Raw genomic sequence first — 23833 nt, 5'->3', positions numbered from 1 at the left:
ACTTAAAAATTGTTGGAAGATAAGGTCTGAAATTTGACCTCTTCAGAGGTGAATGCTGAAAAAGCCCACAATAATAATAATAATAATAATAATAATAATAATAATAATAACAACAAAAAAACAAAATACATTAAAAATATCATAAGAAGCTGGATTGTTCAAAGCCCCTGCACTGATACTTCAGTATGGACAGACTGCGATCTCTTTTTATTCTTCCTTTTAAAACAACCTTTCAGCACTTGGTATCAAGGCCTTTACGCATGTGTTTGCACTATAGTGTACTACCTTCCATATTAGCTCACGCATTGCTGCTCTAGTGACTCTTGGATGAGCTGTAAATGTTTCATTAAACCTACAGCAGATATGACCTTTTTCACGAAGCTCCAGCCATGTGATGTGGAACAAATGTATACTGAGAACAGCCAGCCAGAATGTTCAGAAATATACCAGCATACCCAGAAAGGGTCAGCTGACAGTGGGCAGCTGTGGGGTTAGCGCATATCATAGCGAGATGGAGAGAGAGTGGAAGAATCACAAGGGGTCACAGGGCACCTGTGTGAAGACTTGGCCTTAAAGTAACACCATATGGCCTTAAAGTAACACCATATGGCCTTAAAGTAACATCATATGGCCTGAAAGTAACACCATATGGCCTGAAAGTAACACCATATGGCCTTAAAGTAACACCATATGGTCTTAAAGTAACACCATATGGCCTGAAAGTAACACCATATGGCCTTAAATTGAAATCATATGGTCTTAAAGTAACATTATAAGTGGGGGTTTTGACCTCAAGTGCATGTGCTGAATATATGATTTGAAATACGCACTGTATGCATGGGCATGTGTGTTTGTGCATTGATTAAGTGAGTAAACACATGATGGCAAATTTGGCAGGATGAGGTCAGTAGATCTATGTAGTAATAAAAGCATCATCTCAAAAGACTTCTATGTGTATAAGTGTGTGTGTTTTTGTGTGTGCGTGTGTGTGTTGTAAAAGAATATGTGCATGTGTGTTCATGGGTGCCTGGGTCTGCATATGTGATGAGTAGTCAGTAGGTTGTGTGTGTTCAGAGCTCATGAAGTGTGTGCTGCTCAGACATGAAGGGATGCATGAAGGAACAGGGATATAGGACAGAACAATGGAAGACAGAGGGATAGAGGATAGAGGGACATAAAAATAGAGGGATATAGGACAGGAATAAAGGATAGCAGGACAGAGGAATAGAGGGATTAGGTGAGAAAAAGAAAAGAAAAAGATTTTTTTCTATGTGCAGATCTGTGTTCATGCTGGCACATGCCAGTGTATCAGTGAATGGATATTTTTTGTGGTGTGTTATACAAATAAATAAACCTGACACATGTTATCCCCATATGGGTGACTGGCTTGGACTTCTCTCCTTCAACTGGGTACTTTTTCCCATACTGCACGTTATTTCATACTGCATTGCTACCTATGAGTTTAAGCACCGAGTTAGACTGTCACCTTACGTTTCTGTATCTGTTTCTCCAGATGCTGGAGCCTAAGCTGGCAGAGCAATATGATGTGGGGGCTCACCGGCACCCCTTGGTGGATGAGCCTTCACTGGGCAGCCTGTCTGATACTGGGGTGACCACAGCGAGCAGCCCACAGCCCAGCGAGCTCACGCTCCTGGAAGAGACACAGTACCTGGTGCCCGTGATGCCTTCCTCCTCCACCGAGGCAGAGGAGGGAAGAAGCATGGAAGGCAGCCTGACTGAGGCCTGGGGAGAGGAAGCGGAGGCGAGGAAGACCCCAGAGGATGAAGAGGGGGAGGAAGACCTGGGCGCGGCTGGCGGAGACGAGAAGCTGCCAGCAACAGAAGAGGACAACGCCTCAGAAGCTCCTGACACCAACGCGCCTCCCTCCTCCTCTTCCTCGTCCTTCATCATCCCAGAGCTACGCTTGGACCGGTCCTTCAGCACCGACGCCCTCTCCACACCTGGCACAGAAGAGGAATACGAAGAGGACGAGGAGGATGAGGAGGACGACGAGGAGGAAGAAGACGACAGCGACGACAACTTCCTGGAGGGCGGCAAGAGGCGGAGCATGGTGGACGCGGGTGGGTGCGAGAAACATGGTGGCGGCGGCCTCAGCGTCCAGAACTCGCTCCGCAGGCGCACACACAGCGAGGGCAGCCTCCTCCAGGACCCGCGCACCACCTGCTTCACCTCTGACAACGCCATCAACTGCCTGGAGGTGTCTGCCGGGAGCAAGGGAGGCTGGACTCTGCCCTCGCCCAAAACCTTGAAGAAGGAGCTGACCAAGAACGGAGGATCCATGCACCAGCTCTGCATGCTCTTCTCTGGCCGGAAGGTGAGGCGCAGAGCTCTGTCTCCAACTGCTCCCAAACTGAAACGTCTGTGTACACGCTACACTGCAGACATTTTTGATAACGTATATAAGTAACTATCGTAAAATTTTAAATTTTGAGTTCATTCTATTAAGTTACAATGTAAGATTTTCTTTATAGTTGTTTAGTTACTTAAAAGTTATTTACTTTACTTATATATATATATATATATATATATATATATATATATATACACAGTGCAGTATATACAGTTCTGTTGTTTATCTGGGCAGTAAGTGTTCATTTGCACGCAAAACACACAAATTACTACATTAAAACATTAATGTAAATGTAACAAATATGTTTTTGTATGTATTTAAATATGCATGTATTTTAATGGAAAGTACAGGTAGGTATTGTGTCCTGCTTGGCTTTTCTACACCCCTTACAAGGCCGTTTTGACTTGCAGAAAACACAAATTTAGCACAACTTCAAATACTTGAAACAGTTAAGACTCACATCTGTTTTCTTATAGAACTATAGAACAGGTAGAGTAGAACTCTCCCATCAACACACTTTAGCAGGGGAAAACAATCAAACAAACCAGAAAACATCCAGTCAAACGAATATCCACTATTTTTGTTTATGCAAAAAATACTGCCCTGATAAATAGCTATAAACAGTTTTCCTAGGGTGCCCAAGACTTTGCTCAGTTCTGTGTATCTATATAGTATCCCAGAACATTTCAGCATCAGTGCCTAAACCGTGCTACAATGCAACACAGAAATGGCAATAAAGCATTTGGTTAGTGTAGAATACACAATCACACGTGATCTGTTTCCAGCCTGATTCCTGCATGATCCCACCTCTCTCCAGGTGAAGGGCAGGTTCCTTGATTTCATTGTAGTAACAGACACAGCTGTAGTGCTTTGGATCAGCAGAGCAGTGCCCTGACTTTGCGCTTCATTTGTTCTTATTCATTAGTCTGTGGTTGAATACAACTAAACGCGGAATGAATGAGATGATGAATGAGACAGAAATACAAATGAGATCATGCGGTATAAAGTGTTTCCGTATTACAGGGCCTGTACGGGACTTTGCAGGGGCTGTGCGGGTTGCAGGTTTGCGGGTTGTTCATGCAGGAAAGGAGTGCTCTTGACATGGGGGAACCAGGCCCTGTTGAAGCCTCACAGCCTTCACTCAGCACCGCTGCTTACGTGAGGGTTCGGCCCGAAACACAGAGCTGGCCAGTCTCTACTCCCGGGTTTGATATTGGACTTGATGCCACCAAGTGGCCAGTGGTGTAAAATGAGCCAAAATGCTTTGGTTGTTAAAAGGACCAGCTGATTGTACTGTACAGCCTTTTAAATGTGTAGTACAGGAAAGGAGGACAAGTTGTGTAGGAGGTTTTAGGTGTACAGTAGCTGTGGCCCATTCGGTGGTGTGAAGAGCAGTTCGTCAGCCACCCTCTACTCCACCCTCTACTCCACCCTTTACCCCACCCTTTACCCCACCCTCTACTCCACTGGTCACTTCCTCATAGCAGAGCTACTTCTTTATGGACATCATTATATCACTAGTGCGCTGGGAGGGGTCATCAAGTAGTCCTGGGCTGATGCAGGTTCAACTAACCATGGACTAACACGTTATACTTTCTGAAAGCTGTGGTTTAAGAAGGTGCACTTTTAGATTTGTCCACTAAGGGGCACTTTATGGCTTTCCTTTCTGCAGTCTAGAAGAATCTGAACTTTATGTTCTGAACTTTCCTCCAACCACATGAACTGACCCAAGTATCTCTTTGAGCTAATTTTAGCAGGTCTTTGTTTGTATGTATATGCTTAATGGCTTGATTCTGGCTTTCAGACTGCTGGACTTATGCAAGTGATATAAGTGATATGCATGGTTTAATGTGAGAGTTAAAGATTTCTGAACTGACAGAGACATGTGAGACAGATTATAAACACATTTTGAGAAACAGAGAAACATATTTATTTTGAGAAATACAGAAACCCCTCACTTTAAAAGTTTCCCTGTGTGTGTGTGTGTGTGTGTGTGTGTGTGTATGTAGGAGAGAGAGAGAGAGAGAGAGAGAGAGAGAGAGAGAGAGAGAGAGAGAGACAGAGACAGAGACAGAAGGAGGCTGCTGACCTGGGTGATTTGGATCCTTAAATGGCAGTGTTAGCCTAGTAGAAGGAATGCGCTGTGCTGTGCTGTGTGTGTGTGTGTGTGTGTGTGTGTGCTTGCGTGTGTGTGTGTGTGTGTGCGTGCGTGTGTGTGTGTGTGTGTGTGTGTGTGTGTGTGTGTGTGTGTGTGCATTTTCGCTAACTTTCAGTATGATTTTACTACCTAGCTGCGTCACCAACCTGCCTTTTCTCCAGCTGTGTGTTTGGAGAAGTCCTGTCTCTATTGCCTTAAATCACTAAGCATCTTGGCGTAGAATTCTGTAGATCCTGTCTGACTGGACTACAGTAAATATTTCTTATCTGGATACTGCTGATATTACTTAGAAGCACTGGAATCTCTCCACACTCACATACAAATAATGAGGCTTATTTAAAATGTGATGCACAGGATTAAAAAAAGGCATGCTTACTTGTATTTATTTATTTATTTTTTAAATACAGCAAGATACAACTATGATAACTGAAGACGCCTTAAAGTAATGTTAGATGACACTGTAATGTTAGCTTGCACAGTTCAGTACTGTTACACTGGCATGATGGTGACGCTATAGTGCTCTTCACTGTCATAGTCGCTCAAGCCCAGTGCCAAAGGTCTAGGACTGCCTCTTCCCTGCTTGTTTACTTTAACTGAAAGTCAGTACACGAGGCTGACATTTTTTTCGTAAATAGATCTCACTGACCGTCCCTACACAAGTAATGAACAAGTGTGGAAAAGCCACAAATCAGGCCGAAGCCATCACTGCATGAGATACAAGCTTTAGCTGATGTGTGTGCTGTTGGAGAGTTAAAGGCTTTTCCACTGGTGTGGGAGCTGTGGACCACTTAAAGGCTTTTCCACTGGTGTGTATACTGCTTGAGGGCTCTGGGTTTCTGTGTCAGGGTAGTGGTTTGGGGGTGCTCTGGGTTTCTGCGGGGTCAGGGTAGTGGTTTGGGGGTTCTCTGGGTTTCTGCGGGGTCAGGGTAGTGGTTTGGGGGTTCTCTGGGTTTCTGTGGGGTCAGGGTTGCGGTTTGGGGGTTCTCTGGGTTTCTGTGTCAGGGTAGTGGTTTGGGGGTTCTCTGGGTTTCTGCGGGGTCAGGGTAGCGGTTTGGGGGTTCTCTGGGTTTCTGCGGGGTCAGGGTAGCGGTTTGGGGGTTCTCTGGGTTTCTGCGGGGTCAGGGTAGCGGTTTGGGGGTTCTCTGGGTTTCTGCGGGGTCAGGGTAGCGGTTTGGGGGTTCTCTGGGTTTCTGCGGGGACAGGGTAGCGGTTTGGGGGTTCTCTGGGTTTCTGCGGGGTCACGGTAGCGGTTTGGGGGTTCTCTGGGTTTCTGCGGGCTCAGGGTTGCGGTTTGGGGGTTCTCTGGGTTTCTGCGGGGTCAGGGTAGTGGTTTGGGGGTTCTCTGGGTTTCTGCGGGGTCAGGGTAGCGGTTTGGGGGTTCTCTGGGTTTCTGCAGGGTCAGGGTAGCGGTTTGGGGGTTCTCTGGGTTTCTGCGGGGTCACGGTAGCGGTTTGGGGGTTCTCTGGGTTTCTGCAGGGTCAGGGTAGCGGTTTCGGGGTTCTCTGGGTTTCTGCCAGTCAAGAAAAGTATCATATCTTATTTTTTAATTTGGCCTGGAGAATAACCAAGTTAATCTAATAACCAATATCTTAACCAAGATCATCCCACTTGTATTTTCTGAGGCTCTTTGCAGAACAAGAGCATTGTGGGATATACCATACCTACCCTGGGCCTCCCACAAACTCTGAGTCTCCGAGACCATCAGATGCACTTTGTTACTCAGTGATTGTTGCCTCGAGTTACAAAACAAATCGTGCTTGTGAGTTGAACGAGGGAGGGAAGAAAAGCACATGTGAAATAAAGGCTATAGATTGGATGAAGCAATGTGTTTTGGTCATGCATGGAAAAGTGCCCCCCCACTCCAGAAGCCTTTTCCTTCCAACTCCCCCCAGCCACAAACATTCTAAGTGTTGGACTACCCCACTGGCTCTCATTCGCTCTCTTCAAAACATTTATGTTCCATACACCATCCCTCCCTGTCTGCCTGGCTCTCATTCTGTCTCCATCTCTCACTCATTCTCTCTCTTTCTCTGTGCCTAAGCTGTGTTTATTCTCCTTCTTTCCAATCTTTCTTCCTATCTTATGCCTCTCTGACACCTGATAGCGCGAATGAACGTCACTCGTGGAGAGCAGCAATAAAGTGAGACAGAGTGCAGGTCCAGGCTGACATGCTGTAGATCTCTTCTAGTTCAGGTTTTCCACATCCACTTTCACATATATACACACTTACTGGTACCTAGTGCTGCTGGGTGTGTGCTAGGACCAGGAGTAGAGAGATATCTTTTACTCACGCGCACACACACCCACACACACACACACACACACACACACACACGCACGCACACACACACATCACCAGTTAGTCATCAAAATATCTGGAACCACAAAAAAGTTATTATATCCTTCCCTGTGTTATTTTGTTAGGTAAATGCATACAGTTTATGCACTTACTTATGCATATGTGCATGTTTTGCAGTATGCTTGCATGCATCTTGCGTGTGTGTGTGTGTGTTTGTGCGCACATACTTCTGAATGTGTGCACGTGCACTTTACTGCGAGTTTGCTGCACTGTCTCCTGTCGCCTAGTGGCCTGTCAGGTGGAGGAAGACTCTGGGCCCAGTCCTTCATTGGGAATGGCGGGAATCAGCATGAGTGGAAACGGCGGGAATCGGCATGAGAAACAGGAACACCAGCCGGGGGGGGGCGCTCTCTAGTCACCAGTATTGTACAGAACAGTTCTCCATGTTACACTTAATTTGAAAGGAGAACATTTTGCTAGCACGCTGTGCCATGCTGGCAGAAGGAACTCTGCTTTCCCCCTCTCTATGGGTTTGAATTGGAATCAGATGGCAGCGATGTCAAACCAGCGTTTATGTTTCACATTTATGGATTTGAGTTTTGACAGTGCTCATGCTGGCTTTTCCTGACTTGTTTTCTAGTGGGTTTTTTTTCACTTTGCCATGGAACTTGGAAGCGAGATGTAGGGACACTTCCAGGAAACATTACAATCCTAGAGTGTTGCTGACAGACCAATGGCTCTAATTAAGTGTGAACGAGAAAATGTACAGTTCTTTTAAAGCCTTATTTACAGTTCTATCTCTGGTGCGTTTGTGTGTGTGTGTGTGTGTGTGTGTGTGAATGTGAGAGAGAGAGAGAGAGAGTTTGTGTGTGTGTGTGTGAGAGAGAGATTGTGTGTGTGTGTGTGTGTGTGTGTGTGTGTGTGTTTGACACTGTCATCTGGCAGATGTTGTTAGCATTTTCAGTCTGTTTCCACTCAGATATATATTATAGATATTAGTGGCAATTATGGTGAAGAATTCATATTGTTTAGCTTTTCAGATTTTGTTCAATGTTCTTTCTTTTCAGCAATATTATTTTACTTTTGCATGACAAATATTTTAAGATACAAGTTGCATTGTCTTGAGTACAATGACATGTCAAATTTGAAGTCTTTTCAGATGAACTGCAAGACTGAACCAATAAGTGCTGCACAGTTCTTTAATATAAATTCAATCTTTTCAGGTCCTTCAAAGCACAGCAGACACATACATTAGTCATCTATTTCTACTCCTTTGAACTCTAAGCCTGTGATTTCTTTTCCAAGCCTGTGGAAAATTGTTGCACTTGATGTCCAATAGACCACGTCACTGACCCGCCAGCCTGCCGCGCCTCCGTGGCTATCAAAGCCGCCCCTCAGACGCTCTGTTCCTGCTCGTTTCAAAACGCATGGTCATGCCCGTCTGGGTGATCATGGTTAAAAACCTACTAGGACACGTGCAGAGCAAACTGTCAAATTACAGCAATGTTTCTACCATAAGGCGAGTGAGCGCTGAGTCAGATACCCTTGGCCTTGCGCTTTCACTGAGCTCCATTGTGTTTCTTCAGGTTCGCCATGCGTCTCAGCACTGATGCAGCATGACCTGGCTCCAGGCAGAGATGCCATGCTATAAATAGCCTCAGTGCTCAGTGCACATGGTTTCAGGGAACACAGAAGGGCACAGAGGCAAATGATCAATGCGGGGCCGAGTATGTGGTATCAGCGTCCAAGGAGCACCGTGTAACGCTGGGGCCCAAACACTCGCTGTATGTTCCAGGCCAGTATCTACCTTCCAACCTAATAACAGAAGGTGTTATTTAAATCTACCCCTTTTAAACCAATAGCAGTGCCTGAAACCACACACTGTACATTTCAAATGACCATGCTTTCATTTTATGATCACGTATTGTTAGTGATCAGTGATCTAATGGCTTAGGCAGGCTTTGAACACTTGGCCTAATCAGTGTGGCAAACCTGAGCTGTACCCTGTGTGAGGTTAAATGTTGTAAGGTGGCAGTAAATCTGAATGACGTACTTTCATACGCTTCAGTAAGTATCAGGACATATGCTGTTTTAGATCCAGTCAATGACACTTTATTCTGCAGGGTGCCACACAGCTTACTGGGGTTCACCCAACCATTGTAGGAGCAGGTCAGTTCCCTGTGGCACTCTAAAATATGACGGATGTCTGGACAAAGGGTCACAAGGTCAAGTTCTATTTGGGCCAGTGCATGTGACCATCGCCGGGCCAACTCAGGTGCTCCCCAGCATGTAATGAGTAAATATTTACAGGACTAGTAAACACTGCAGATGCTGTAGCTTTCAGACCAGTAGATTGGCCTTAGTAGGGGAGTTGGAGAAGGCCATCCTGGTTTGTTTTCCTTCCAGATCCACAGACTGTCTGTACTGTTTATATTCTTGTGACTTCGTGACACTGAGTGCAGATGTACAGCTCTGGTGAGAGGGTTTGGCTTGCCGGTAAGGCTGCCCTTTGTTTGGGTTGACATGAATGTGGTTGCAGGCTTTTACGTGGTCGCTGTTAATATTTGTGTTCCAAAAGGATGGGAGTTCTCTTAAATTAGCTAACAGCTTGCTCAAACGTCATTTACCTTGTGTGCTTTTATGCAAAAGGGTCTGTATGTTCCCTCCTTTACGTCTGACCCATCTTGAGTGCCTTCTATCGGGAAACATCAGTTGCAGGGAGGACCACGGTGTACAGTTATATAACTCTGCATGAAGGGTTGCAGGAAGGCTACAGCATGGAATGCATGTGAGGGAAAACCTTACCGTTGTACAGGGAAGGGATTTATTCTGTTTACTTGTAAAGTAACAGCTTTCCCAGTTTGTAGTTTTCCTCGCTACACAGAACCCACAGAGCTTATTTTGTCAGGGAATTGTGGGAAGAAAATCGAGGTGCTTGCAAAATCCAGTTATCCATGAGCTAAGACTCAGTGGCAGCTTTGGAATCAGATTGTTGGTTTAACTTACTAGAAATGTTAGAAACATTCCAAAAGGAATCTGACCCTAATATAGACACACTTAGGCAGCTGTAGCACACTAAAGTAATATTCCTGTTTATGTCCCTGGCTATGAAATTCCTGGAGCCTGACTGAAATGCATCAGATTAAGAGTAGTCCATGCAAACCAGAGAGAAGCAAACAAAACTTTGCCCTGTACATTTTGTATATGATTCCTGTTTTATATACAAATAATGTAATCCTGATTTTAAGCATTTATGACAACTGCTTTGCACACATTGCTTGGTGATATACCAAGTATGTACCAAGATATAATACCTTTGGCATTCAGTGAAATGTACATGTTCCTCCAACTTTCTCAGTGGTGAAATACTCGGCGCTACCTGACTCAGAGTGCCTTGTGAATGTGAACAACTCTCAGCTCTAGATGACTAGTCTTGCTTCTTTACCCTCAAGAGTCAGATGCTGTGCTTTGCTACCCCACTTCTGCATTCTCTTCACTACGGTGTACACTCTACCCACTTTGGCAATTCACTTTAGGAGAACAAGAAACAGATGCAACAGATTCTGGAACGTCTCGAGGAGGACTGCTCTATTGCAAAACAGTTACTGTCCTTGTGTGGTCCATCAACACTGGCTGCAGATCTTGTGTCCAGTGCTCAGGTCTGTCTCCGCTGAGACTCCAGGCAGTAGGAGAGAAGTAGGTCTTCCTGGGTTATTTCAGGGTTCATGCCTGGAGCTGTAAATACTGCAATCTCTTCTGTTTTTTTTTTTTTTTTTTTTTTTTGCTGTTGTTGCTCAGTGGGTGACCAAAAATGACATTCGCCTTGGTGTGTATAGGTGGATGTCAGAGCGGAGATGACCTCTTTGTGGGAGACATCACATGCTGACGCACAGCCCTGCAGCTCTGAATACATGGAATGTCTATAAATAAACCCAATCAGTCTTTCTTATATTTTATTTAGAAGGCATGGGGAGAAAGTGCCCAGAGTGAACCAATGTCAGGGCACATTAGAAAGGGAGCGGTCAGCAGGGCCGTGTAATGGCAAACGCATGATCTCCTCAAAAGCCTCCTCTGTGCGTGTGCGTTTGTTTGTATGCATGTTTGTGTGTGCGTGCTTAAGCGAGAGCTAAAAAAGTCTCGGATTCGTAGAACAGATAAATATCAGTATTCCTTGAAGAGGATAATATTTAGCAGGGCAGAAAAGCTGAAAGACAAGAGGTTTCTTCATGGAACATGGAGAGGACATCAGTGAGAACGAACAAGGGAGGGAGGGAGAGAGAGAGGGAGGGAGTGAGAGGGAGGGAGTGAGAGAGGGAGGGAGTGAGAGAGGGAGGGAGTGAGAGGGAGGGAGTGAGAGAGGGAGTAAGAGAGGGAGGGAGAGAGAGGGAGAGAGTGAGTAAGGGAGTGAGAGAGAGGGAGTGAGAGAGCGAGGGAATGAGAGGGAGGGAGTGAGTAAGGGAGTGAGAGAGAGGGAGTGAGAGAGCGAGGGAATGAGAGGGAGGGAGTGAGTAAGGGAGTGAGAGGGAGAGAGAGGGAGGGAGTGAGAGACGGAGGGAGTGAGGGAGGGAGTGAGAGAGGGAGGGAGTGAGTAAGGGAGTGAGAGAGGGAGGGAGTGAGTAAGGGAATGAGAGAGGGAGGGAGTGAGTAAGGGAGTGATCATGTGAGTGAGTGAGTAGTAACATCTTCACATCACTCTTTGACATATTCTTTCTTTCTTATTTCCCTTTTTTCTAGTTCTCCTCGTAGAATTTGATGTTCAGATGCCAAAAGCCTTCTGGTCAGGCATGTGAGCTCAAACACAGCTTAGCTAGGCTACAAATAGCACCCTGAATGCTAGCTCCTCCCACACCACATGGTTCAGTGATGTAACACACTTTTCCCACGGCTGTAACTTGTAACACTCATGACTGGTTGTTTTGTCTCAACCACCCTGCTCCTTCCTGTTTGCCATTTGCAGCAGGGTTTCTGTTCATAGTTCTGAGGTAGAAGGTTTTTAGATGCCTTGTTAGTTTCTGACCTGCAACAAACATGCTGCAGATTGAATAACATCCTATTCAGTTTAACGTTGTAGTCATTGAGTGTCCAAGTTTCACGCTTCATCAGGAATACTACAAATGTAGCCACTATTTCTTTGTTTATTTCAAAGATGGATACCCCCAGCAGTCACAAAAGAACAAAACCCTTGCCTTGTAGACACACCTTGTAGGTGTAAAGCTGGGCCAACCTTTCACAAGAAGTCCGTTTCTGTCCCGTGACTTTAAAGTGTGTAAAATGTTGCAGTGCCTGATGAACCTTTGCCTTATGACCCAAATAAGATAGTGTACTTAATGAATTGGGCAGTGAGTGTATATTTTATTCCATGCTATATCATTTAAAACGCTCTCTCATCTATGCTATTTATCCAGACCTTAATTATGCTAAAGTATGTGAACTCCCTTTGTTGATCTCACTGCAGACATGAAGGGAAAGGATAAATCCAGCACTAATTCCTCTCTGTTTAGTTTGAATGTCGATGAATGAGACGTGTCAACACTATGGGAATGGGTGGGGCCCACTCCAGGTGCAACCTGTATCCTTGTAGCTCCAGGTTTCACTCCAGGCTTCCCCACAGACCTAAAGGTGCAGCCATCTAAACGGGCTCAAGGTCGGCTTACCCCCTCTGATGGACAGATCCTAAAATCAGAGTTGCTTTATGAATCCCTGACAGCCTAGAAAAGGGGCAGATTCAAGGCTGTAGCTCTGGCAGATGCCAAGGTGTCCTGACCCCGTCCATCAGGTCAATGCACACTGACTTCATGTGGTCCCACATCTGAGGACAGACCATCTGGTGGATTGCCCACCCCATGCACAGAGGTCAAAAGCATCACACGCTGCATCATAATGTCACTCTATTTGTCCGATTTGTTCTGGTAATGAGGGGTTTTGCTTCCATAGTCATGGTTTTTCTCTGGAACTCAAGGCGAGCTAAAATTAATGCATGATTTGCAAGGGAACTGTTAAAATCCAATCTAAGATCTACTAAAACTTAAATATATTTCCACCAGGGTGATTATGACATTGATGTTTATTGTATATATTAGTTGTGGACTGCAACTTACAGCTTTTCAGTGTTTTTTTTTTATTGTTATTGACAGGAACGTGTGTGTGTGTGTGTGTGTGTGTGTGTGTGTGTGTGTGTGTGTGTGTGTGTGTGTGTGTGTGTGTGTGTGTGTCAGGAGAGAATACATGCAAATGGGCAGTACAATTGTTTCTATTATACAGCATCCCTGAGAAAGCCACTATATAAGTATAACTTTGTTCATTCATTAGTTAAAATGCTAGTGTCATAGACTTGCATTGTAATTCAGTCAGATCTAGCTTTGGCTAATGTAAGAGCTGAATGGTGTAACTCTCGTTATGGAATCCACAGCACTGCCTGCCATAATACCAAATCTGGCGCATGTAGACTGCAGGGTTGGTGTGCTGGTTTCAAGCAAAGCCTGGTTCACGCTAGGCCTGGTTTCACGCTAGGCCTGGTTTCACGTTAGGCCTGGTTCACGCTAGGCCTGATTTCACGCTAGGCCTGGTTTCACGTTAGGCCTGGTTCACGCTAGCCCTGGTTTCACGTTAGGCCTGATTTCACGCTAGGCCTGGTTTCACGCTAGGCCTGATTTCACGTTAGACCTGGTTCACGCTAGGCCTGGTTTCATGCTAGGCCTGGTTCACGCTAGGCCTGATTTCACGCTAGGCCTGGTTCACGCTAGGCCTGATTTCACGCTAGGCCTGATTTCACGCTAGGCCTGGTTCACGCTAGGCCTGGTTCACGCTAGGCCTGGTTTCATGCTAGCCCTGGTTTACATTTACAAGTTCCTGCATTTTTCCCCCACCCTTGTCTAGAGTGACAAAAAAGCGTTTTGTAGTTTCAATCAACTACATATCCTCATTTGACAATAGTAAGGTCATTGTTAAAAAATACTATCAAGCTAAAAAAAGAAGCAGAAAAAGTTTTTTTTAGAGGACAGTAAAAGTGCATTTTTATGTGCTCATTGAAGAGGTGAGCCTTCACTCATTGTTTGAGGACAGCTAGTGGAGGTTTGTACAGAGGCATGAAGACAGCGTGGTATGGAACAGGGTTTGATTAGTTCTTTTAGGTATGTGGGAGCTGGTCCATTTATGGCTTTGGAGGCAAATGTCTGTGTTTTAAATCTGATGCAAGTCGCTACAGGGAGCCCACAGAGGGAACACAGCAGGGGGTGACAGGGAACTTCGGGAGGTTGAAAACAAGCTGTCCAGCTGCATTCTGGATGAATTGCAGCGGACTGATTGCACAGAGGGGAAGGCCTGCCAAGAGTGAGTTGCAGTTGTCCAGTTTCAAGCACGAACAAGCACAAGTGGCTTCCGTAGAGAGAAATGGCCAGATTTTCCAGATGTTGTAGAGGGGGAATCTGCAATATGAGGATAGTTCATTATACAGAAGTACCCGAGGGTTGCCTGCCTTGTCAGTTGCATTGAACTGAGAGATTTCTAGTGGGAGCCTGTAGCGTTGACTTGAGGAGACATCTCCAGCGATGAATAGCAACTCAGTCTTGTTGAGATGTAGCATCAAGTGGTGAGCTGCCATTCGCAAAGAGGTATCTTCTAGGCCAGCCAACATACAAGCAGAAACCTGCGTGTCGGAGGGTGAAAAGAACAAAATCAGCTGAATATAATCAGCATAGAAGTATGAAAAAACATGCAAGGATATGACCTCACCAAGAGAGTTGTTATTGAGGGAGAACAGAAGCCATGGTATAGACCAGCCGTGGTTCACATTAGATGTTTACGCCAACCTTGGTTCACACTAGCCGTGGTTTACGCTCACCCTGAGCGCCACTTCTCACAAGTCAGAGGGACTTTACTCATTGTGTTTTTCCACGTGCATCACGGTTGCTATAGCAAAGCCTTTGCCAGCATGCGTCTGGCACAGTAGTCAGAGCCTGCTGAATGTACATTATATCAGTGATGGTGTGTGTGTGTGTATCTTTGAGTGCGCACGTGTGCGTATGCATGTGCATTCATGTGCGTTTTGATTTCCTACGCCCTTTGCGAAGACCAGTTACTGTAAGGTAGACCTCCTCTTACCACTGGGTTGTCATGGTTGCAAAATTTGTAGATGAAAAACAAATGGTCCAGTCGCACGTGTTTGTGTGTTGGCTGGTGGGTTTGATCTTGGGGTGAGAGCTGGTGGATATTTATGTTGTATAACAATGCCAGTATGTTTTCCCACATATCAATGTGTAGCTCGATGCTGTCCTCTGGATGAGTAATGAGTGCCTGTCACTGCATCTGTCTGTGACTTATCTGGCTGTTTGTCTTAAGGCTCTGATATACCCTGTTGGTCTCCTTTTCTTTCTCTCTCTCTCTCTCTCTCTCTCTCTCTCTCTCTCTCTCTCTCTCTGTCTCTCTCTCTCTCACTCATCCACACACCTGTTCACTCCTCTTTGTGGGAGTCCTCGTTTGTGTATTACTGACCCAGCTTAAGAGAGCAGGAAGCATTGCTGTTGTTCTTGGGTCTAAAACGCTCTACCTTCCTCTAGGGACCACAGAAATGTGATGCTGCTTTCTCTTCGGGGGCTCAGATGCAGTGCTTGTTATGATCCTGAAAAGGGATTTAGGTCATAGGACAGAATGTCCAAAAAGTGCTGGCTTTTGGCTGCGTTTCTGGCTGTATTTTACAGCACGTTTGATTTATGTGTCAAGGCCCAAATTCTAGATCTAATTCATGTGTTGCTGCTGTTTATACATGTCACTTTTAGGCAGGAGGGATTTGCTTTGGTACAAGCACCACGCCACACCTTTTCTAAGATTCCCATGTGTTTCTCCTTATGACTTTTCCATATACCCACTGTGCATCCTAACATATTTGTTTTACTTTGGTCATCCAGCTATGGTGCAATTTACATGCATCATTCTCCAAGGGGCCACTAAATTTGGGGTTAGCCTGTATAATAGCTACAACACTACTACCTGTGTTGGAAAGAGAATAGCCACAGAACTCAACTAGGTCAAATAACAGTTCTGGCCGGGCTCAACAGGAGACAGTAAGCTTTCGCAGGCCCACACCATGTGCTGCTGGTACTGGGTAAGGAACGTCCCCTGCATCAGAACTGGTGTAATGCTCTTGCATAATGAGATCATCTTCACTATTCGATTTCTCAAATTCCATTCCACACTCGAAATATAAACATGTTGCTAGCAGTGTGATGTTCCTCTGTTTAACCTCAAACCTTGGCGTAGTCCTACAGAAAAACGCAGTTATGGAAACTGAGTTTGCATAGTCGTCTCAGGCTTTTGTGTTGTATGCGTCAACATGGACTCGTGTGTAAGCTCTAATGAAGAATCTCTGAAATGACTATAATGTAAAATATGTAATTTATTCTGGAAAAGTGTAAAGAACACTAAGCAGTTTATAATGTAGGATGAAAAATATTTTAACACATGACCCTTTGTAGCAGGGTTATTTTGGAAGCACAGACATATGTGTTTACTGTAGAAATACATTTACCTTCACTCAAAATGGCAATTATAATAAACATTCATGAAGATCACAAATTATTATCTGAAATAAATTTTACATATTGTGGCAGAAAGTGTTTTTTTTAAACTATGTTGCACCTGCAGGTAATACAGATGAAACTTGCCAATCTAATGCTATAGCTGACCTGCTATTATAAGTGTATGCTTTAGTACCATTATTCAAATGAGCAACAATGCTTAGCCAAACCCACCCAAGCTTGTTTCCGGGCTCCGTCTCCACTGGGATCGTCTAGTGTGATCAGTGAAAGGCCTCTCTCCGCAGCGGAGTAATGACCTTTCATTCTGGCCCAACTCTCTTAGCTCTCCTGCTTACAAATGCTGCTTTGTTAGTCTCTGTAAAACCACTCCTGTTTTACCACTGACCCTTTTCAAACTGTGGGTCAGTTCCACATGTCTTTCCATCACCTTCCGTAATGCCCGTACCTCCTCCATGTGCAAATACGCGTGCAAAGGTTTCTGAAAAGTGTCTGAAAGACACTGATACGTGTCATCTGTTACTATACATCCGTCATGCGCGCAATGTCCTAAGTAACCCTGAGTAATGACATGACTCTCAGCTTATTCTGTCAGTACTTGCTATTATGATTAATGGCAGACTTTGCCTTGGTGAACTTTGTCTCAAGCCCATTAAATCTGTAAAACAATGTTGTCATAAATCACAGGTACAAAAAAGAATTCTCAAAAAAGCCAAAGGCTATTATTGGCTTGTCTAAAAAGAACCTCCCTATCCTTTTTTTTTGACGGGTGTTTGCTATCTGTCTGAGCTATCTTAAATGGTTGCTAGTGCAATTATGTAATCCTGCTGACCAAATACATTCAGATGGCAGGTCTTATCTTGAAATAAGCAGAGTTTATCCTCAGGAGAGAAACAAAGGCCTCAGTCATCTGTTTGAGCTCTGTGACAAGTTGTTCTGACAAACTCTTAATCACTTCTCCATGTCTTCTGGAAGCTCAGCCGGAATTCCGGCCTGATGCTTATGGAAGCCATCTGAAAATACATCTGTTGAAATTCCTGCCACTGGCCAGACTCTGCCAAGCAGTTCACTGATCTGACGCTTTGTAGGTGAGTCTTGCTGGAATGTGGCTGCCTGCGGTGAGCGGAGGGCGTGCGGATTCATCCAGGGAATCTGACCCTTTTGTGTTGCTAGGAGTGGAAGCCTGGGAGACTGAGGCCCAGACTCGGCATTGTTCAAAAACATCCCACTCTGCAGGAAGCCAGGAAGCCACCAGGAAGCAGCCGTGTCCTGCTGTAGCAATAACAGCAGGAAAAATTAGCCTAATACAAACAAGCAAACACACACACACACACACACACACACACACACACACACACACACACACACACACACACACACAGATATGTAGTAATGGATTCTTCATTGTTCAAATTTCATCCCTCTGGTATTTAACTCTGTGAATGAGCCAATCCTCACGGCTTTGGTGTATCCGGCAGGGCTCTGGATACACTAAGGCTGTGTGTGTGCGCGTGCGTGTGTGTGTGTGCATGCACATGTGTACTAATCTTACTGTGAGTGGTGAGAGATAGTCTTGGTCACTTCCTGCTAAACAATGGAGCAGTCAAAGGAAGGAACAGATACAGTTACACTGGTCCAAATGATTTTATTCAATAGAGATCATGTTCATGCCAAGGCTTTCAGTGTGATCCTTGTTTACTCAGTTTTAGACTGAGCATAATATGTGAAACATTAAAAGTTTCTCTCTAATGGCTGAATGTAGAAAATGTTGCAAATTGTAATTCATGTATTTCAGTGGTTCCTTTTCTTTATTTCTCTGGAGCTTCAATGCAAATTCCTAATTTATGGTCCAAAACATGGTCACTGAGCATTCTCAGAATGAAAAGAAAAGGTTTTGTGTCATGCCACAGGGCTTAGAATGACAGATGGCACATTACTTCACCTCTCCGTTCTCTGTCCTCAGTCAGCTCCCACAGCGTCGTACTTCCAGTGAAGCCCCAACCCGAGGCTCTGAGACCACCTTCTCCCTTCCTCCCATTCACCTGCTGGGGGTATTTTTTCTTCCGTAGCAGCATGTTTCAAATGCAGAGCAGTACCTTCCCATCGAGAAGGGCTTTCAAGGAGCCAGAGCAGGGCCTTGCCAGCTTCAGCCTCTCAGCTTTGTTTGGGTCTTGTGTTCCGTTAGCTGCTGAGTGCTCCATTGTCCAGCTTGGACCCTAGGGAGTGGAGCCATGTCCTGCCCACCCTCTCCCCGCTTTGGACTCCCACCTACAACCAGCACAATGTGAGGAAACCCAGACCCACGCAGGCCCGTAGCTGGGGTCCAGACTAAAGGCCCCGGATGAAGAACAGCCAGGCCGTTTGAGAGCCTTGCATTGTGTGGAGGTAGCTGGGTGACATTAAATAAATGTTGAAAGAAGAAACAGAAAGAGAGATTCATAGGAAACAACCTGTAAACAGGGAGGGTATTTACTTGCCTGTAAAAGGAAAGGTCGATAATGTGCTGTAGCATGGGACTGAGATTGTGTGTGTGTGTGTGTGTGTGTGTGTGTGTGTGTGTATGTGTGTGTGATGGGTATGGGGGGGTGTTTGTTGTTCATGTTTGAAAGCTGGAGTCAGGGTTAAAACTGACTGCCCATGTTCTCACGCTTGGTGAATTTGTGTTGTGTTGTGTGTGTGTGTGCTAACTCGATAGGCAGTTTCCGCTGAGGAGTCAGAGGATGTTGGCGACATGATTGTGAACATACTAGTGTTTCCTCTACTAGCTGTATAAATAATAAGTAATAATAAAATGATTGTTTTGGTCAATAAAGCGAAACATGTAACGTTCCAAATGACAGAATTAGAAAGCGTTCAATCTTATTTTGTAACATGATGCCAAGATAATAAATATGGCACAACTGGCATTTCGTAAAAGTGAAAGAAACCTTCATGAAACCATTTTTTATTAAAATAAATAGAAAACAATATATACACAGTGCTAAATTGTTCAACACTGATAGACTTGACAACTGTTTTCATTTCAGTGAACGCATGTGCCTGAGGACTTGATTTCTTAAAGGGAACATGGATTTGAAGGGCAGCTGAACTGAATGTATCACCTGGTCTGCAGTCTTGCACCAACCACTTCACAAAACAAAGCCCACGGCTCACTTGTAGCCGAGCTGAGGATACACAAGCTACTCCAAGACCAGTTTGTATTATGTGATATGTGTACACTGGTTTTCCCTTCAGTATTCTAATTATTAGTGTTGGATAATAAAGATGTCGTGTAGCCGTAGATGTCGGCCAAATGCTCATGTTGCTGTTGCTGTCAAATGCCTATGATTTTTTTTTGGAGGGTGTCATGTTTATGGAGGTCCATTTTCTGAAAAGGTCCCCTTCAAAGCAAACATGTTTTGCAGTAGAGCAAACACGGCAAGCTTTGCTTTGTGCTTTCCGGCGGCACGCTCCGCTGTGTTTACCGCTAAGGCTAAGGTTAAGAAAGGGTTTCCCAGACAGATATTTCCAGTGCCTTATTGCCCCACTCTGGGGCGGTTAGGGTGGGGCATGCAGCAGACGTGCTGGCACCCGGGGCCTGTAGCTGGCCTGCCTCTCCGCACCGAGCGCACCATGCTGTGGGTATCTCCGCTCTTCTTATGGCTCGTGCCCCCTTCTCTATAACTGGCAGCCTGTTTTCACTCACACTGACTCTCATCAGACATCTCTGCCAGCTCCCTCTGTCTGTCTCTCTCACGCTCTCTCTCTCGCTCTCTCACACACACTTTTATCACCCATTCTTCTCACCACTGTTTGTGTGCATGTGTGTGTGTGTGTGTGTCTGCGCATGGCTGTATTTAGTTGGTACAGACGGTATTCACACTATGTGATGCACTCAAATGGAAAGGGCCACGGTGTATGTTTGGAGAACAGAAGGAACAGAAATCTAAAAGGGACAAGGTTAGTTCAAGTGTGTCTGTTTCTGTGGAATGCATGAAAGAACTCAAACTCAAAACATGTGGCCTGCTGTGCCTTACAGCAACATCACTTGCATCAATCAGGGCAGTTTCACTGCGAAGGCGTCTCAGTCTGTGTGTAAGCTGTGCGTTGGAAAGTAATCTGTTTTGCCACACGCCCACCGCACAGCACCCAGAGGTGCATGCTGACAAACACAGCTCATTTCCTGTAGTGCTGCTTGTGAGCTTGCTGGAAGGGTTCAGTGGAAGCAAGACTCAGGTGAAGAGTGTTGGTCCCAGACAGATATCGCAGAATTTCACTTAAATCTGTAAGTAATCAAATGCATGAGTCAGAAAATGTTAATAGTCTCAGAACGTGTTTCCCTCCGGGTGAATAAGTGGTTTACATTTTGTGAAGCTTATAAATGACCTGTTTAAGGAAATGCTAGTGAATAGTTGCATTTCTGTTGACCGCAGACAAGCCTGCTGAGCAGCTGGAGGTCATTAAAGAGGCTCGTCCAGGCCTGCTGAGAGGGAGAGAGAGAGAGAGAAAGAAAATATGAATGTAAAGTGTCATATGCGGCCACAACTCAGCTATGGTCCAGTCATCTTGTAGGTTAAGCACAATGTAAGCAAACAGTTGAGTATTTACCTGTTATCAAGCCAAAACTGCATCGGTGAGTGCTGACTCTGTTTCAGCAAACCCGGTAAAGTACATTTCGTATGTGCAGTAGACTAAACTTTTCAAGATTCAACTACCTGTTATGCATGCACACAATCAGGAACGTACTGATGACATCTGTGGAGGCTGAAATATGAACCTAGGGACATAACCACAGACATAATATGGCAGGACTTCATTCTCCACCCCCGTGCAAAGCACTAATGGGCGGAGGACAGGGGGCAGTACTCTCGGGGCTCTTGTTTTTTACTACCCTCGTTCTCATGTTCCTGGCTTCAAGATTAGACGTTTTATTTTCATGCTGGTTTCAGACCCCTTTGGGGTTATGGGTAATGACAGAGTTCTCAGGTTCCTGTTATATAGAGGCACAGTGTTTCAGGATTGTGTTCTTGAATGGCCCACTGAGACTTTGGGTCTGAACCAGTATTTTGGGTCCTGAAAGAAATTGATGTGGTAAACACCAGACAGCCTGAATGATACTTACATCTGAATAACTGAATGACTAAATGCAAGTGCCTGGGGAAATGAGCAATTTACAGCAAGAACCACAGGAGAGCTTCTGCTCCACCGTTTTAGTCTTAAGAAACCTGGAGAATGGTTTGGAGGCTTCATCCTGGCCCAAGAATTGCAGGGACTCTAATGCCAAGTGGATTTGACTATTGCGTGGGAAGAACACTGAGAACGTGTACCGTGCACACTCTGCACCTGTGCACTCCAAGGCTTCCACGGCTATCCATGCCTTACCTCTCAGTGACAGCACTGAGCCGAGCTAGCCTGTTTTACTCTGATACACTTGCCTCTGTGCTGTGACCCCTTGCTATATGTTATGCACCTGTGTGTGTGTAGTCATGTGTTGGCATAATGGCCACCCAGCACATGCTAAGTGATCTGTTTGCTTATGAAGGGGTCCTGAGGGGTGTGTGTGTGTGTGTGTGTGTGTTGCTTTCTGTCCTAGAGGGTCATGCTCAGATAGAACAAGCCATTTTAGCACATATTCTGTACGACACCAAGCCCTGTGATGTGATAAGAGGCGTTTATAGAAAGGGGGGAGGCTTCCAGAAATGACGCTAGAGCCAAGGTAATTTTTACTGCAGCTGTGCAGCCTAGAATAAGTTAGTGAAACAGATTAAACGGTTGACCTTAGATTGTCAAGTTTGATTGCACATTCAGTTGTGGTTTCTCTTATACACCACGTAGCCCGCACTTGCTCAGTTGTGTTACTTTGCGCGATGCGTTTCCAGACAATTTAGTCAGATGCACGCACATAATCTTTGGGATTTTTAGAACTGAGTAGCAAACCATTAATGGTTGGTTATGCTTGTCCATCATCAGCATTGTGCAAATATTAGTTCAGTACTTTCTGGTAAGAATAACATTACGCTTCTACACAGTACGAGGTGGCCATACTATGTTTGGCCAGTCCTCAGGTCAGGATGGGGTGTGTACTCACCATACAATGGGTCATTCTTTCTCTGCTTGGTTGCTGTCGCCCGCCCCCCAAACACACACACTCAACATGGAACCTCTCTACCCTGACCAACCGATTACTGGCCACCCCCCCCCCCTCCACTCCATACACCCCCTCCCTTTCTTCCTCCACTAACCAGCCAACCAATAAAAAACCTACAAAGACAGGAAAGTAACATGACTCCAAGGTTCAAGTATGAAGCTTTAATCCTGGGCACGGACTCTGGCTGGTAGAAGCGGTCACAATCTCAAACATACTCGCTTTTCCACACACACACATACTCCCTTGGACAGTGCTTTGGACTCTCAGAGTTGAGGATTGGGTGGCTGGGGTCACAGACTCGTACATTCTATACCACACAAACACATACCTGCACCATCTGGTTTGCCGCAACACCGACTCGTGCGCGCGCGCGCACACGCATACACCCGGCCTCTAGGACTATGTCCAGCGCTTGATCCTGAGGACTATACAGAGCAGGCTTTGGAGCGGGACAGAGGGCTCCGGACGGCCGGCTCTCCACTCCCTGATGCTGGTCTGGGTGGATGACGCTCTGCTCTTCCTCTACCCACAGCTGAGCGCCAGCTCCGACTGCGGCTGTGACGTGGGCCCTGACGGCAACAAGAAGAAAAAGCCCAAGAATCTGTAAGTCCATTTTCCCGGCGCCCTGCATAGACTGCTGTTCTTCCCCCTGTGTGCTTGGACTCCCTCTGTCTGCTTTGGTTCTCTCACTAGGCTAGTGGGCAGGTGACACAGAGAGCCATTCAACATTCATTCTACTGCATAAAGTAGAATCTATCAAGGGCTGGTTTGTTCTCTTACCTAGTGGGCTTCAGGCCGTAAAGGAGCTTAATGTCTGTGTCTGCAGACCACCACAGGTTAAATACTCAGCTGAAAACTGTCAAATCTGACTGTGTTTTCACCTACTGTCTGGCCCTGGTTTCAAAGTGGGTCAGTGATGTATTTTTGTTACCAGAACACATAAAATGAAGCCCTAGATCTTTTCTGTCATGTCTTATCAGATCTAAAAGAATTCTCCCCGTATCAACAGTTGTGTGAAAACGGCAGTTGTTTTTCTGTATTTTTAAATGACCTGGGAACCCAGTCTCTTTTGAATGGATGGTTATCACCATGTACATAGTGATATTAATGCATACACACCATGCTAAACTGGAGCTATCCTTGAAGATTTGAATAATACCTTGGGGTTTGCAACACCTCTAAATCAAGATTTTGGGAATGATAGTTTTTCACATTTGTGGACGAAAGGTCATTTGCATTTTCCTTCTAAACATGCTACAGTCGTGACATATATTACGTTTGTTTATTTACATAAATCAGAGGAAAATAAAGCCCTTTAAAAACCGACCTTCTGAATGGTATAATGGTA

The 23833-nt window shown here is 45.2% G+C and overlaps 1 protein-coding gene across 15 annotated transcripts in view; it reads left to right on the top strand.

The window, feature by feature from the left end:
* Nucleotides 1-23833, top strand: part of rgs3a (regulator of G protein signaling 3a) — a 127531-nt gene that overhangs the window by 87369 nt on the left and 16329 nt on the right. For 13 of the 15 annotated variants that reach the window (XM_035526932.2, XM_081720210.1, XM_035526929.2 and 10 more), the window contains 2 exons: nt 1514-2335; nt 23018-23088. In XM_035526932.2, the coding sequence (XP_035382825.1) occupies nt 1514-2335; nt 23018-23088 (893 nt within the window). Of the gene's footprint in view, nt 1-1513; nt 2336-20525; nt 20623-23017; nt 23089-23833 lie in introns of those variants that run through there. The other 2 variants (XM_035526940.2, XM_081720215.1) reach the window with 2 other exon arrangements.

Source organism: Electrophorus electricus, chromosome 8 (genome assembly GCF_041902795.1).
Source record: "Electrophorus electricus isolate QZ-2024a chromosome 8, ASM4190279v1, whole genome shotgun sequence".
NCBI lineage: Eukaryota > Metazoa > Chordata > Actinopteri > Gymnotiformes > Gymnotidae > Electrophorus > Electrophorus electricus.
Note: the sequence above shows the minus strand (reverse complement) of the source record. Positions and strands in the feature narration are given on the sequence as shown.